This window comes from Microcaecilia unicolor, chromosome 6 (genome assembly GCF_901765095.1).
Source record: "Microcaecilia unicolor chromosome 6, aMicUni1.1, whole genome shotgun sequence".
Lineage (NCBI taxonomy): Eukaryota > Metazoa > Chordata > Amphibia > Gymnophiona > Siphonopidae > Microcaecilia > Microcaecilia unicolor.
This window is the reverse complement of record NC_044036.1, coordinates 240,038,394-240,055,120: the sequence shown is the minus strand read 5'-3', so window position 1 is coordinate 240,055,120 and position 16,727 is coordinate 240,038,394. Positions and strand designations below refer to the sequence as shown.

Below are 16,727 nucleotides of genomic sequence, written 5' to 3'. Positions count from 1 at the left end.
TTTTTACTTCTTTCCAGACATGCTGCTTCTCCAAACAGTCAAATATTTGTTTACAAGACATAACTGAGTGATCTGGGGAGAGTCAATACCCCAGAAAATGTCTCCTCAGGGGCAGATCAGATGCAGGGACCCAGGAGAGAGAAAGAACACATCCCTTCCTCTCAGTACTTCATATAGTTCTCTGCCGGTACTTTGTTTTTGAAACCACTGGGAGTTTTCAGAGACATGTCCAGAAACACAGCCTCAGCAAAATTAAATGACTCAATTTTGAAAAAATAAGGAAAGAAATCCCGGTCATGATGTCCAGGCCTAAGGGGGCTGAATGGACAGTGGAAAAATAAGAAAATTTAAGTGTCAAAAAAAAAAAAGGGAAACTAAAGGAGGAAAGGGGAGGAGGTCTTACCCAGAGCATACAAAGAAAAAAAATACATGGGAGAGCTGGAGGGAAGGCCAAAAAAAAATCTGAGAAAACTGGGCACACTCTAAGGAGATGACCAAGGTATGTTAGCTTTGCTCCAATGAAAAACACATACTGCCTTGGTCCACCCGTAGCATTTGCAGATGAGAAAGTGTGCGCATATGTGGTACCGCTTCCAAAAGCTTCTGGAATTACAAGCAACTGGAGAGCGTCCACAGTGTGCTCCTTTGGATGATGTCACCCATATATGGAATTAGTGTGTCCTGCATGTCCTTGGAGAGACCACTGTCAAATGGTAAAATACAAGACCTCGGTGCCACAACTAAACACTTGCTTTTGGGTATCTGACACTTTTTTCAGAAAGGCTAGCCCAGTCCTGGCTTTACTGCAGGGCTCGACAAATCCTGGTCACCACGGTACCTAGAAATTTTATCCTGGTGCCCGGGATTTCATACCACTGATGTTTTTTCTTCTCCTTCCTCAGCACTGCCTCACACTGATTCTCTCTCCCTGCACGGCGATCGGGCTTTGCAGATACTTGAGCCGCATTGTGCAGGAAGTTGGGGAAATCTCGCAAGACCTCATCACTGTGCAGGAGGAAAGGAAGAATGTGAGGCAGCGTTGTTGAGTAATGGCTGGAGGGGTGGGCCACAGAGACACTGGGGGGGGGGGGGGGCATGAGAGAGACTGGGTGAAGGCTGAGGAGGGGGCATGAGAGAAACTGGGTGAAAGCTGGGAAGGAGGCATGAGAGAAACTGGGTGAAAGCTGGACAAGGAAGCATGAGATAGGCTGGGTAAAGACCGGAGAAAGGGGAAATTGAGTGAAGGCTGAGGAGGGGGCATGAGAGAGACTGGGTGAAGGCTAAGGGGGGATTATTAGAGAAAGAGAAACAGACAGACTGGGTAAGGTTATGGGGGGTGGTATGAGAGAGCCAAACTGGGTGAAGGCTATGGGAGGGGGAATATGAGAGAAACAGAGATAGACAGACTGAGTGAAGGTGGGAGAGGTGGTATGAGAGAGAAGCTGATGGGGACCCAGCCTATGGTGATAGATGAAACAAAGAGGCAACTGCCTCTTTGCTTTACGTATCTAGACCAGAAGGTGCTGTCACACAGCTAACAACATGCTTTGGGAAGGGAGACTACTGAATTCTGCAGTGATTATCAGAGGCACCTTAAGGAACTGATTTACTAATGTTTTGTAGCCCACAGACACAAAATAGGGGGGAGGGTAAAACCTTAGTAACTCAATTTCTGAAAGAGCTACTGCTAATCTGGGAGGGGTTCCAACCTTCTCAACCCCCCCCCCCCCCCCAAAAAAAAAAAAAAAAAAAAACTTCACTGGAGACAATGTTGGATAGGTGGGGAAGGAGACGTAATAAAGGTCTTAGCCGCTGGCTCATCCTAGATTTAATGAAAATTTGTCAAAGCCTGCTTTTATTGTACCACATGCAAATACCTGTAAGGTTTGGTTTCTTTACTACTGATCTCATCCCGGTTTCTAATCTGGTCATAATTTATTTAGCTATGTGCCATTTCATCTGTGTCCGAAGCACAGTATAACAAACAAATACCATACGATGGTAGTGAGTATGCATTCACCTCAGACTTACTGTTAATTGTGTTCACAGAAAGAAACTGGACAGTAGTTATGCCAGAAGCTAGTACTGGATTAAATGTTTGTGAATGGAGTTTTGGAGTAGGTACCAAAAATGCAGTCATAAAAATCTTTTGCTTTTAATCCTAATGCAGTTGTCCAGTATGGAGAGAAAAAGGAATGAAGCCAGGTTATCTAATCCTGAAGTATGAAAACACTGCATGAAATGCAAGATTATCAGCACATGAATGCAGTGGGGTAAAACCAAACAAAGTGATTCTGTAACCTTAACTTGCAACGTAAAGGATGTAAACTAAAACACTGATATCAACCAGTGCTACCACCACCGCACTACCATGGAAAAACTACATCAAGCAAATCTCATTAGGCCACATATTATGGAATGATGGTGGCCAACTACAGGACATGTTTTCATTTTGGTTAAACAATGATGTTTTTACCTACAGTGTCCTATAAAAATATTAAGCAATGGGCCTTATAATAGGCTTTGAGAATGGGTGACCTATCCCCAACTAGCACTGGCTGCTTTATTTATCATTGGTCCTCAGAAAAAAAAAACTTTACTCCAGCTCAATGGTGTAGCCACAAGGGTGCCTTGGGGGCTTGGGCCCCCTCCAGAGCTGAAGCACCCCTTTGGCTGGCGGGATGTCAAAGCCCCACCATCCAAAGAAATACAGTTCCAAGCTGCTTCCCTCCTTCTGGTGTGCTTGTTTAATGGAAAGTCAGAGGTGTGCCTCCAGCCACCAATGCCGGGACTGCTCGCTTATGCTCGATTCTTGTGCAAACTGAGCATGCTCAGGGAGTCCTACAGTTGGTGGTTGGAGGCACGCCGCCAACTTCTGCATTAAAGAAGAATGCAAGAAGAAGGGGAGTGGCTGAGCAGCAAAGGTACGTGTGGAGGGGCATAATCGAACGGGGCACCCAAGTATTTCTCAGGTCATCCTCGCAGGACGTCCCGGCAAAGGAGCGGGGAAACCCTTATTATCGAAACAAGATGGGCGGCCATCTTTTGTTTTGATAATACAGTCAGGGACTCCTAAATCTCGACATTTAGGTCGACCTTAGAGATGGTCATCCCTGTTTTTTGGCGATAATGGAAACCGAGGACGCCCATCTCAGAAACGACCAAATCCAAGCCATTTGGTCGTGGGAGGAGCCAGCATTCATAGTGCACTGGTCCCCCTCACATGCCAGAACATCAACTGGGCACCCTAGGGGGCACTGCAGTGGACTTCACAAATTGCTCCCAGGTGCATAGCTCCCTTACCTTGGGTGCTGAGTCCCCAAAAACCCACTCCCCACAACTGTACAACACTACCATAACCCTAAGGGGTGAAGGGGGGCACCTACATGTGGGTACAGTGGGTTTCTGGTGGGTTTTGAAGGACTCACATTTACCACCACAAGTGTAACAGGTAGTGGGGAGATAGGCCTGGGTCCGCCTGCCTGAAGTGCAGTGCACTCACTAAAACTGCTCCAGGGACCTGCATACTGCTATCAGGGAGTTGGGTATGACATTTGAGGCTGGCAAAAAATATTTTAAAAGTTTTTTTTTAGGGTGGGAGGGGGTTAGGGACCACTGGGGGAGTAAGGGAAGGTCATCCCCGATTCCCTCCGTGGTCATCTGGTCAGTTCAGGCACCTTTTTGATGCTTGGTTGCAAGAAAAAATGGACCAAGTAAAGTCGGCCAAGTGCTCATCAGGGACACCTTTCTTTTTTCCATTATCGGTTGAGGATGCCCATGTGTTAAGCACGCCGCAGTCCCACCTTCACTATGCTTCTGAAACACCCCCTTGAACATTGGTCGTCCCCGCGATGGAAAGCAGTTGAGGACGCCCAAAATCGACTTTTGATTATGCCAATTTGGGCAACCCTAGGAGAAGGACGTCCATCTTCCGATTTGTGTCGAAAGGTGGCCCTTGTCTTTCGAAAATAAGCCTGTTAGTGTGTGTGTGGGGGGGGGGGGGGGGGGGGGGGGGATTGGGAGAGAGAGGAGGAGTGAGGAATTTGTTGCCCTCTCTTCCACCCCTGAGGTGCCCCCAAAATTGGAGGGCTGGCTATACCTCTACTCCAGCTACTGAAGGACAATGGTGGCAAAGAAAGCTAAAAAAAAAAAAAGAAAACATTACAACTGATCTAAGCAAACCAAAAATAAAGGAAAGTAAGAAATTATTCCTTTCAAGTAACAGATATCTCTGTTTCCCCAATGTTTTGATTTAGCAAATGTGAACTGCCCTATATGCCCCATGATGGGAGATACTGCCTCAGAAAGACCAGTACAATCCTCTGTTCCCTGTTGCAAACTTAATCATTTTCCAAATGGTGGATTAGAACAGATATATGACAGATACAGAAGTAGATAAGGCAGGTAAATAAATGCAGGAAACAGATGAAGTTCTACTCTATTGCTTGACTGAGTCTGCAACTTATTGCAATGCAGCAGTACCTATCTGGTGGGGAGAGTAGGTGAGGCATCCAGTGGTGAAGATTAAGTACTTCTTTTTGTTGTCATCCTCTGTGGATTTCAGGTTTCCTTCGGGTGGTTTAGTTCTGTAAGCTGCAAACAGAGCGGCCACCTTTGTCTCCAGCTCGCTCTCAGTCAGGTTAGGCCCAACACGGCCTCCCATGATATCATCCAGGAGCTGCTTTAGTCCACTGCTGGGGCTCGAGTCCTCATCCACTTGCTGCTCCCCTTCCTCCTGCATAAGTCGCTCAAATTTGAGTCTCCTTGGTGCCTTTCCCTCCTCATCCTCTCCGTCGCTGCCAACGTCACAGGTCTGGCACGTGGAAGTCACAGCAGGCACTTGCTCTTTGTAATCCAGGAGTAGATCTGGAGAATCGTGTCGGCTGCAATCAGCTACCATCACTGTCCTGATAGTGCTAGCATTTAGGTTCTGGATCTTGAAGAGTCTCTTCACAACATTCACATTCTCTGACTCCACACCCTGAAACATTTAAATAAATGACATGAAAGCATATAAGTGCTAAATGACAACAAAATGCGCATTTGTCCTACACCTATATTTCTGGGCTGCTTACCCTTTCCTTCTACACCTGTATTGTTGTACTGAAAAGCGAATGCTACATACCTGTAGAAGGTATTCTCCGAGGACAGCAGGCTGATTGTTCTCACTGATGGGTGATGTCCACGGCAGCCCCTCCAATCGGAATCTTCACTAGCAAAAGCCTTTGCTAGCCCTCGCGCGCCGATGCGCACCGCGCATGCGCGGCCGTCTTCCCGCCCGAAACCGGCTCGTGCCGGCCAGTCTCATATGTAGCAAGACAAAGACTAGGGAAGACACAACTCCAAAGGGGAGGCGGGCGGGTTTGTGAGAACAATCTGCCTGCTGTCCTCGGAGAATACCTTCTACAGGTATGTAGCATTCGCTTTCTCCGAGGACAAGCAGGCTGCTTGTTCTCACTGATGGGGTATCCCTAGCCCCCAGGCTCACTCAAAACAACAACCATGGTCAAATGGGCCTCGCAACGGCGAGGACATAACTGAGATTGACCTAAAAAAATTTACCAACTAACTGAGAGTGTAGCCTGGAACAGAAAAAACATGGGCCTAGGGGGGTGGAGTTGGATTCTAAACCCCGAACAGATTCTGAAGCACTGACTGCCCGAACCGACTGTCGCGTCGGGTGTCCTGCTGCAGGCAGTAATGAGATGTGAATGTGTGGACAGATGACCACGTCGCAGCTTTGCAAATCTCTTCAATAGTGGCTGACTTCAAGTGGGCTACCGACGCTGCCATGGCTCTAACATTATGAGCCGTGACATGACCCTCAAGAGCCAGCCCAGCCTGGGCGTAAGTGAAGGAAATGCAATCTGCTAGCCAATTGGATATGGTGCGTTTTCCTACAGCCACTCCCCTCCTGTTGGGATCAAAAGAAACAAACAATTTGGCGGACTGTCTGTTGGGCTGTGTCCGCTCCAGATAGAAGGCCAATGCTCTCTTGCAGTCCAATGTGTGCAGCTGACGTTCAGCAGGGCAGGAATGCGGACGGGGAAAGAATGTTGGCAAGACAATTGACTGGTTCAGATGGAACTCCGACACAACCTTTGGCAGAAACTTTGGGTGAGTGCGGAGGACTACTCTGTTATGATGAAATTTGGTGTAAGGGGCCTGGGCTACCAGGGCCTGAAGCTCACTGACTACGAGCTGAAGTAACTGCTACCAAGAAAATGACCTTCCAGGTCAAGTACTTCAGATGGCAGGAATTCAGAGGCTCAAAAGGAGGTTTCATCAGCTGGGTGAGAACGACATTGAGATCCCATGACACTGTAGGAGGCTTGACAGGGGGCTTTGACAACAGCAAACCTCTCATGAAGCGAACAACTAAAGGCTGTCCTGAGATCGGCTTACCTTCCACACGGTAATGGTATGCACTGATTGCACTAAGGTGAATCCTTACAGAGTTGGTCTTGAGACCAGACTCAGACAAGTGCAGAAGGTATTCAAGCAGGGTCTGTGTAGGACAAGAGCGAGGATCTCTAGGGCCTTGCTGTCACACCAGACGGCAAACCTCCTCCACAGAAAGAAGTAACTCCTCTTAGTGGAATCTTTCCTAGAAGCAAGCAAGATGCGGGAGACACCCTCTGACAGACCCAAAGAGGCAAAGTCTACGCTCTCAACATCCAGGCCGTGAGAGCCAGGGACCGGAGGTTGGGATGCAGAAGCGCCCCTTCGTCCTGCGTGATGAGGGTCGGAAAACACTCCAATCTCCACGGTTCTTCGGAGGACAACTCCAGAAGAAGAGGGAACCAGATCTGACGCGGCCAAAAAGGAGCAATCAGAATAATGGTGCCTCGGTCTTGCTTGAGTTTCAACAAAGTCTTCCCCACCAGAGGTATGGGAGGATAAGCATACAGCAGACCCTCCCCCCAATCCAGGAGGAAGGCATCCGATGCCAGTCTGCCGTGGGCCTGAAGCGTGGAACAGAACTGAGGGACGTTGTGGTTGGCTCGAGATGCGAAGAGGTCTACCAAGGGGGTGCCCCACACCTGGAAGATCTGTCGCACTACACGGGAATTGAGCGACCACTCGTGAGGTTGCATAATCCTGCTCAACCTGTCGGCCAGACTGTTGTTTACGCCTGCCAGATATGTGGCTTGGAGCACCATGCCGTGACGGCGAGCCCAGAGCCACATGCTGACGGCTTCCTGACACAGGGGGCGAGATCCGGTGCCTCCCTGCTTGTTGACGTAGTACATGGCAACCTGGTTGTCTGTCTGAATTTGGATAATTTGGTGGGACAGCCGATCTCTGAAAGCCTTCAGAGCGTTCCAGATCGCTCGCAACTCCAGAAGATTGATCTGCAGATCGCGTTCCTGGAGGGACCAGCTTCCTTGGGTGTGAAGCCCATCGACATGAGCTCCCCATCCCAGGAGAGACGCATCCGTGGTCAGCACTTTTTGTGGCTGAGGAATTTGGAAAGGACGTCCCAGAGTCAAATTGGACCAAATCGTCCACCAATACAGGGATTTGAGAAAACTCGTGGACAGGTGGATCACGTCTTCTAGATCCCCAGCAGCCTGAAACCACTGGGAAGCTAGGGTCCATTGAGCAGATCGCATGTGAAGGCGGGCCATGGGAGTCACATGGACTGTGGAGGCCATGTGGCCCAGCAATCTCAACATCTGCCGAGCTGTGATCTGCTGGGACGCTCGCACCCGCGAGACGAGGGACAACAAGTTGTTGGCTCTCGCCTCTGGGAGATAGGCGCGAGCCGTCCGAGAATCCAGCAGAGCTCCTATGAATTCGAGTTTCTGCACTGGGAGAAGATGGGACTTTGGATAATTTATCACAAACCCCAGTAGCTCCAGGAGGCGAATACTCATCTGCATGGACTCCAGGCCTCCTGCCTCGGATGTGTTCTTCACCAGCCAATCGTCGAGATATGGGAACACGTGCACCCCCAGCCTGCGAAGTGCTGCTGCTACTACAGCCAAGCACTTCGTGAACACCCTGGGCGCAGAGGCGAGCCCAAAGGGTAGCACACAGTACTGGAAGTGACGTGTGCCCAGCTGAAATCGCAGATACTGTCTGTGAGCTGGCAGTATCGGGATGTGAGTGTAGGCGTCCTTCAAGTCCAGAGAGCATAGCCAATCGTTTTCCTGAATCATGGGAAGAAGGGTGCCCAGGGAAAGCATCCTGAACTTTTCTTTGACCAGATGTTTGTTCAGGGCCCTTAGGTCTAGGATGGGACGCATCCCCCCTGTTTTCTTTTCCACAAGGAAGTACCTGGAATAGAATCCCAGCCCTTCTTGCCCAGATGGCACGGGCTCGACCGCATTGGCGCTGAGAAGGGCGGAGAGTTCTTCTGCAAGTACCTGCTTGTGTTGGAAGCTGTAAGACTGAGCTCCCGGTGGACAATTTGGAAGTTTTGAGGCCAAATTGAGGGTGTATCCTTGCCGGACTATTTGGAGAACCCACTGATCGGAGGTTATGAGAGGCCACCTTTGGTGAAAAGCTTTCAACCTCCCTCCGACTGGCAGGTCGCCCGGCGCTGACACTTGGATGTCGGCTATGCTCTGCTGGAGCCAGTCAAAAGCTCGTCCCTTGCTTTTGCTGGGGAGCCGAGGGGCCTTGCTGAGGCGCACGCTGCTGACGAGAGCGCGCGCGCTGGGGCTTAGCCTGGGCCGCAGGCTGTCGAGAAGGAGGATTGTACCTATGCTTGCCAGAAGAGTAGGGAACAGTCTTCCTTCCCCCGAAAAATCTTCTACCTGTAGAGGTAGAGGCTGAAGGCTGCCGGCGGGAGAACTTGTCGAATGCGGTGTCCCGCTGGTGGAGCTGCTCTACCACCTGCTCGACTTTTTCTCCAAAAATGTTATCCGCACGGCAAGGCGAGTCCGCAATCCGCTGCTGGATTCTATTCTCCAGGTCGGAGGCACGCAGCCATGAGAGTCTGCGCATCACCACACCTTGAGAAGCGGCCCTGGACGCAACATCAAAGGTGTCATACACCCCTCTGGCCAGGAATTTTCTGCACGCCTTCAGCTGCCTGACCACCTCCTGAAATGGCTTGGCTTGCTCAGGGGGGAGCGCATCCACCAAGCCCGCCAACTGCCACACATTGTTCCGCATGTGTATGCTCGTGTAGAGCTGGTAAGACTGAATTTTGGCTACGAGCATAGAAGAATGGTAGGCCTTCCTCCCAAAGGAGTCCAAGGTTCTAGAGTCCTTGCCCGGGGGCGCCGAAGCATGCTCCCTACAACTCTTGGCCTTCTTTAGGGCCAAATCCACAACTCCAGAGTCGTGAGGCAACTGAGTGCGCATCAGCTCTGGGTCCCCATGGATCCGGTACTGGGACTCAATCTTCTTGGGAATGTGGGGGTTAGTTAAAGGCTTGGTCCAGTTCGCCAGCAATGTCTTTTTTAGGACATGATGCATGGGTACTGTGGACGCTTACTTAGGTGGAGAAGGATAGTCCAGGAGCTCAAATATTTCAGCCCTGGGCTCGTCCTCCACAACCACCGGGAAGGGGATGGCCGTAGCCATCTCCCGGACAAAGGAAGCGAAAGACAGACTCTCGGGACGAGAAAGCTGTCTTTCAGGAGAGGGAGTGGGATCAGAAGGAAGACCCTCAGACTCCTCGTCAGAGAAATATCTGATGTCTCCTTCGTCTTCCCACGAGGCCTCACCCTCGGTGTCAGACACAAGTTCACGAACCTGTGTCTGCAACCGTGCCCGGCTCGACTCCGTGGAACCACGGCCACGGTGGGGGCGTCGAGAGGTAGACTCCCTCGCCCGCACCAGCGAAGCTCCCTCCGCCGACGTAGTCGGGGAGCCTTCCTGGGAGGCGACCGCAGTCGGTACCGCACGCGGCACCGATGCCGGAGACCTCACCCCGGGCGATGGACCAGCCGGCGCCACGCTCGACGGTACCAGTGGCGCAAGCACCGCCGGTACCGGAGGGGTAGGGCGCAACAGCTCTCCCAGGATCTCTGGGAGAACGGCCCGGAGGCTCTCGTTCAGAGCGGCTGCAGAAAAAGGCATGGAGGTCGATGCAGGCGTCGATGTCAGATTCTGTTCCGGGCGTGGAGGCTGTTCCGGGCTGTCCAGAGTGGAGCGCATCGACACCTCTTGGACAGAGGGTGAGGGGTCCTCTCGGTGCCGATGCCTGCTGGGTGCCGAGTCCCTCGGCGACCCAGAGCTCTCGGTGCCGACACGGCAAGGGGACCGGTGACGATGCTTCTTCGATTTTTTGGAACGAAGCACGTCACCGGAGCTTCCCGGCACCGACGAGGAGGACGTAGAATCCAGCCGTCTCTTCCTCGGGGCCGAGGCCGAAGAAGGTCGGTCTCGGGGGGGCTGTACCGCAGGAGCCCTCAGGGTAGGGGGAGACCCACCCGAAGGCTCACCGCCACCAGCAGGGGAATGGACAGCCCTCACCTGCACTCCAGAAGAAGCACCACCGTCCGACGACATCAGCAGACGAGGTCCCGGTACCACCGACGTCGATACAGTCGTCCGATGTCTCAGCGCCGATGCAGAGGGTCGATGCCTCGATACACTCGATGCACTGGCAGCCAAGGATGAAGGTCTGGACGCTGAAGACGTCGATGCACTTGATACCCCTGGTGCCGATGCCGACGAAGAGCCCGAGAACAAAATGTTCCACTGGGCTAACCTCGCTACCTGAGTCCGCTTTTGCAAAAGGGAACACAGACTACAGGCCTGAGGGCGGTGCCCAGCCCCCAGACACTGAAGACACGACGCGTGCCTGTCAGTGAGCGAGATTACCCGGGCGCACTGGGTGCACTTCTTGAAGCCGCTGGAAGGCTTCGATGTCATGGGCGGAAAAATCACGCCGGCGAGATCAAAACTCGAAATGGCGAAAATTGGCACCACAAAAATAGGGAGAAGAAAATTTCGACCGAGGCCTAACTAAGGCCTACCCCGACGAAGAAAGAAAACTTACTGGGGCGAAAAGCTCGAAATACGGGAAAGGAAAAAACGGAAAAGGTCTTCCCGAAACACTTTCTCACTTTCTCAGAAGAAATGAGTCGAAAACGACGCACGAGGTCAACTTTCCGGGGCACGAACGGCGAAACACGACCGTACCGAGTGCGGACAAAAGAAGACTGGCCGGCACGAGCCGGTTTCGGGCGGGAAGACGGCCGCGCATGCGCATCGGCGTGCGAGGGCTAGCAAAGGCTTTTGCTAGTGAAGATTCCGATTGGAGGGGCTGCCGTGGACGTCACCCATCAGTGAGAACAAGCAGCCTGCTTGTCCTCGGAGAAATGATGCTACACCAGTTTAAAAAAATAGCAACAAATGATTGAGGGTGTCATTGCCCGATTCATTAAACCACCTACAATACAAAATACAAGAAGATACAATAAAGGGAAATAACTATTGAACCTAAATGTAACTTGCCTTGAACGGCAACCAAGAAAGGTGTGAGCCAAATATAAGTATAAAATCTATATGTTTTTTTCTTATACCATTCTTCGAACTGCCCTGTTCCATCAGTTTTAGCTCTATGATCCAGCATATGGACTGTGGTGGAAATTGGAATAGTGGTGCATGGAGTAGCAACTAGCAAGCAAAGGACTACTGAGGAGGAGAAGAGTGGGTCATAAGGCACTGAACTGGGTTGGGCGATAGGTTCATCCCAAAGTAAAAGGAGTAACCAACAGTGTCTGAGGGACCAGTCCTACTTCCACTTACTTTCAATACTTTGTGATAAGTGGGATTGCCTTTTTGTAAATGATACAAAGATCTTTTACAGGTCAGACACTCCAGGTAGAATAGAAAATTTGGGCATTTGGAAACTTATGGTTTGGGGGTAACTGTGAACCTATGTTTAGGCACCTACAGGATGCCTATGTGGTGCCTATTTCCTTTGTAGAAGACTAAGAGGCAAAATATGAATCTATAATTTAGGCACAAGCACTTACACTAGCCACAGAGCTAGTATAAACGCTTGTGTCTAAATACCAAAAGTTATATGTGTATGAATCCCATTTATGCTCCACCCAGGCTCCACCTATGTGTATGTCTACCTTTAAAATAGTCAGAAAGTAAGAGCTGGAAAAAAAATTCAAGAAAACAAAACAGTATGGTAAAAGTCTTTAAGGTGATGTTCTTGACTCTTTAGCCCCTTTGTACTTTTCTAAATGTTCACTGTTGCGCCCTCAACATTGGTACCCTGTGGACTTCATTTACTTCACAGACACGTTCGAAGAGCTAAATGCCTCTGGAAAAAAAATCTTGTTCCACTAATTAACTATTGTTTTGCAGGAACATCAACATTTTTATCATTTTCATTTGAAGGCGGCTAAACGAGTATACTATTCTACTCAAATTAGATGTCTGTTAACCCAGTGAAGGAACTTTTCTACTCTTTTGGGTTTCTCAAATTCACTCAACAGTGATCAGGTGCTAACTGCTGATACCTTGGCTCAACATTTCAATTCCAAGATACTTTCTCTGCAGTCTTCTTTTTCTGTTAATGCAGGTAATCCAGAGAGTGATCCCAGTAGCTTAGATTGCCAGTCTGTAGCAGGAGTAACATTCTGGTCAACTTTTCAAATTCCTAACCCATGCTCTCTTACCAAGACACCAGGGGCTTTAGATGTTACTTGTTCTTTAGATTATATACCTTCTGCATGGCTTAAGCTTCCTGTACATGGTTTGCTTCCACTAGGGTTGTTTCTTACAAAGAATAGTTTAACAGAGAAAGTTCCTCAAACCAGATTATTCACATACAATTATCTGCACATGTGAAACAAGCCCTGGTTGTTCAACTATGACAGTTGGGATTTCGTGCCCATTATACTATGAAGTCTGTCTTGGCATCATTACTGAGTGGGATTCATTCTAAATTAGATAAGGGCCTAGTCACTTTGGCTGTTTCTTTAGATTTGTCAGAGGCATTTTATTGACCATGGATTTTTGTTACTTAGACTAAAGGTGATAGGGCTGTCAGGGACAATGCTTTCCTGGTTTCATTTTTTTCTTACAAACTGTTTTTTCAAAGTTTCTTTAGCAGGTAAAACTATTACTCTCAACAGTTAAAGTGAACTGTTCCTCAGTGATCTATTTTGACCACACTGCTTTTTAACATCTTCCCTAGTCCACTGGCAACAGTCATCCAAGGTCATAGTATAATGGCTCATATATACATACTTCGTGGTCCCTGATGCTCTGGACCTCTCTCCCCTGCATATATGTTTGAGCGGAGGAGTAGCCTAGTGGTTAGTGCAGCGGACTTTGATCCTGGGGAACTGGGTTAGATTCCCACTGCAGCTCCTTGTGACTCTAGGCAAGTCACTTAACCCTCCATTGCCTTAAGTAAACCGCCTTGAATGTAGTTGCAAAAAAACCACAGAAAGGAGGTATATCAAGTCTCATTTCCTTTCCCTTTATCCTCTACAACCTCCAGGTTAAAGGCACACAGTTTGGAGCTTAATCCAGAAAAAACTACAACAGGTTGGTTGATGGGGTGTCCTTATCAACCTTTGGTAGACTTGGTTTTGTTTATCTCTTGAATTTTGCAGGTTGACTCATTCCATTATTTGGGTGTGATGGTAGACTCTTAGCTTTCTTTTACATCTCATGTGTCATCTGTAGTGAGAGGTTTTTCTGTCAGTTACGTTTAATAAGGTGTTATTTTGATAATAAGGCTCTGTATTCTCTTTTGCAGGCTTTGTTAATTTCTCAATTGGATTACTGCAATACGACATCTTTAAACATTACAAAACACAGCTGTATGTTCGGTATGTAAGGCACAGAAGTCTGATCCTGTTACCCTGTTGTATTCAATATAGAATAATATTTGAAGCTTTAGTTTTGGACTTTACAGCTCTACATTTGGGAGTCCCTCACTATCTACTGAGTTTGATCATTCCTTATAGCCCTGCTCAGTTGCTGTGATCCCTAAATGACCATCGTTTGGTATATCCAGGCCTGAGACAGGCACAACTAGAATCTTCCCAACACTGTGCTTTCTTTTTTTGTGGCTCCTACTCATTAGAATAATTTGCCTGGCTTTATGAGGGGGAAAATTGTCATGCAAAAGCTTTAACATAGAGACTGTGAGGAAATCCTGAGGGCCAGGGAAAAAGGGATCTGGGAGAGGAGCAAGATGGGTAGGTTTCATACCCGGGATGCCAACTACAAGTCCCAGGATTCTAGGAGCTGGGAAGCCACGCCCCCCACAGAGGCATAAGTTTCCCAAGAGCCGGAGAAGGGAGGAGGACTACAGTTCCCAAGAACCCCTGCAAAGCCCTGGGGGCAAGCAAAGGGAGCAGCAAGGGAACAATTCCCAGGATCCCAAGGGAGAGGAGGGGGATTGGCTGAGGAGGAATAATCAGGAGGGAGAGGACCAGCTGGGGCCCATAAAGGGAGAGGAGCCCATGGAATGGGAGGTGGAGAAAGAGGTCGGAGAGGAGATCCAAGGCCAAGATGGCTGGGGAAGTGAACCCATAGAGATTGCTGCTCTAGCTCAGGTACAAGGGAAGAAGTTGGAAGGCTTCATAACAAACCTTCTTCAAGGCTGGGGAAAGCTTGGAGGAAAAGTTAAGCAGCAGTTCCACTCAAGGGGGAGAGAGGTGTCGTGCTGTAAAGCAGTGAATGATTTCAGCTGTGGCCAGAAGTCAGACCCGGCTGGAGAAACAGGTAGTGACTTTAACTGTGTCCAGGAACCTGGCCATGCTGAGGAAACAGTGAGTGATTTGAACTATGTCCAGAAGTCATGCCATGCTGGGGAAGCAGTGAGTGATTTGAACTGTGTCCAGAAGTCATGCCATGCTGGGGAAGCAGTGAGTGATTTGAAGTGTGTCCAGAAGTCATGCCATGCTAGGGAAGCAGTGAGTGATTTAAACTGTGTCCAGAAGTCATCCATGCTGGGGAAGCAGTGAGTAATTTAAACTGTGTCCAGAAGTCATGCCATGCTAGGAAGCAGTGAGTAATTTAAACTGTGTCCAGAAGTGGTGCCATGCTGGTGAAACAGTGAGTGATTTAAAACTGTGTCCAGGAATCAGGCCATGCTGGGGAAGCAGTGAATGATTTAAACTGTATCCAGAAACTGTGGCCAGCAGGGGGAAGGAACAAGGGGTGATATATGCTGTAACCAAGGACTGTGTCTGGAAGAGGAAATGTCTTGGCCTTGCTGATGGAATAAAGCAGTTTTAAGCATATTTTTGGAGTCTGCTTCTGGGAGTGCTGTGTCCAGGAAAGGGCCCTTCCAGGGTCAGCCAAGTTCATACCTGCAGGAAAGCCTGAAGGTGGTGGCCTGCTGACATATTTTGGTGGCAGTGGTGGGATCTGTTGAACTACCAGGTGCAGGAGACTCGGGGAATTTTGGACAGTCGTTGGCAGAATGGAGGTCAGGAGGTCGCAAAGGTTCCAGCAGCCCATCCAAAGGGACAATGCAGCTAAAGGCAAAATACTCTCCCGTTTCTGGTAAGAGTGTAAGGAAGCAGTTGAGGATTCTCAGGTGTTTACCTGGGCTTGAAAAAAAAAGGAAAACATTTTTTTTTTGGACGGCTGCACTTAGTGTGTTTCTTGTGTTTCCCTTTTCAGGGGCCGCGGGAAGATGGTCATTATGGATCCTAAGGAGCTGTTCGCCTTCATGACTCATCAGATCCAGAAGCAACAGGAGCTGGCCCAGAGGTTGATGGAAGAGTCCTTGGTAGCCACACGGGCGCAGCAGCAGCCCTTATTTGACTTATTCCAAGACTTCTTGAGAGGAGGTGGGCCCGCCCAGGTGGAGAGTCTGACCTCAGCCCCGATGAGTTTAGAGGGACCTTCTGCGGCAGTAGGACCTTTAAATATTAACTGGCTCTCATGGGGCAAGCTTGCGGACAATGACGATAAAGAGGACTTTTGAAAGGGTGGCCACGGCTGCAGGGTGGCCCCTGGAGCAGTGGGCCATTCGCTTAGCCCCTTCCTTGTCAGGGGAGGCTCTAGCGGCTTTCCGGAGCCTTCCCTCACTAGAGGTAAGGGATTATGCTAAGTTAAAAGGAGCAATCCTGGACCGGTATGGGCTGAGCAGGCAAACCTATAGGAGGAAATTCAAGGAGTTACGGTGGGCGGAGGGGGAGACACCCAGAGCCTTGGCCCAGAAATTAGGGGATCTGGCAGGGAAGTGGTTAGAGCCAGAGAGGAAAACAGTTCCCCAGATAATGCAGGAATTAATCCTGGAACAGTACTTAGAGGCCCTACCTACCGGATTAAGGGTGGATCTGGTGCGGAGGGGCTGTAAAACTTTAGAAGAGGCTATAGGAAGTATAGAATGCTATCTGAAATCTCGGCACCATGGGAAGGTGGGGTAGGGACCCCAAGGAGGTGAGCGTAGCCAGAGCTCCCGGGCGATGCAGGTGGGTCCCCAACAGGAAGAAGGGGAGAGGGGAAAGCTTTGTTACAGGTGCAGGAAGAAGGGGCATTGGCGCAAGGACTGTCATGGGAGGGTAGGCCTCACCTCTCACGTCAGTCAGCAGGTGGCTCCCCGATATACCCAAAGAGTAGAGGTGGAGGGGATCGCCGTGAAGGGTCTGCTGGATTCGGGAGCTGATCAGACAATGTTGTCTTGGGGATTGAGGAAGCAAGTTATGGACAAGTTAGGGACAGAAACTAAATCCTATAAAGGTGAGGTAGCGATTCAGTGCATACACGGTGCTATGACACGCTATGCTCTATATAAGGTCAGGATAACGGGGCCCAAGAGGAGTAATTGG

The 16,727-nt window shown here is 49.6% G+C and overlaps 1 protein-coding gene across 5 annotated transcripts in view; it reads right to left on the bottom strand.

Moving 5' to 3' along the window:
• Positions 1-16,727, bottom strand: part of FBXW5 (F-box and WD repeat domain containing 5) — a 249,011-nt gene that overhangs the window by 58,451 nt on the left and 173,833 nt on the right. For all 5 annotated transcript variants that reach the window (XM_030206924.1, XM_030206923.1, XM_030206922.1 and 2 more), the window contains exon 6: positions 4,483-4,981. In XM_030206924.1, the coding sequence (XP_030062784.1) occupies positions 4,483-4,981 (499 nt within the window). The remainder of the gene's footprint in view (positions 1-4,482; positions 4,982-16,727) is intronic.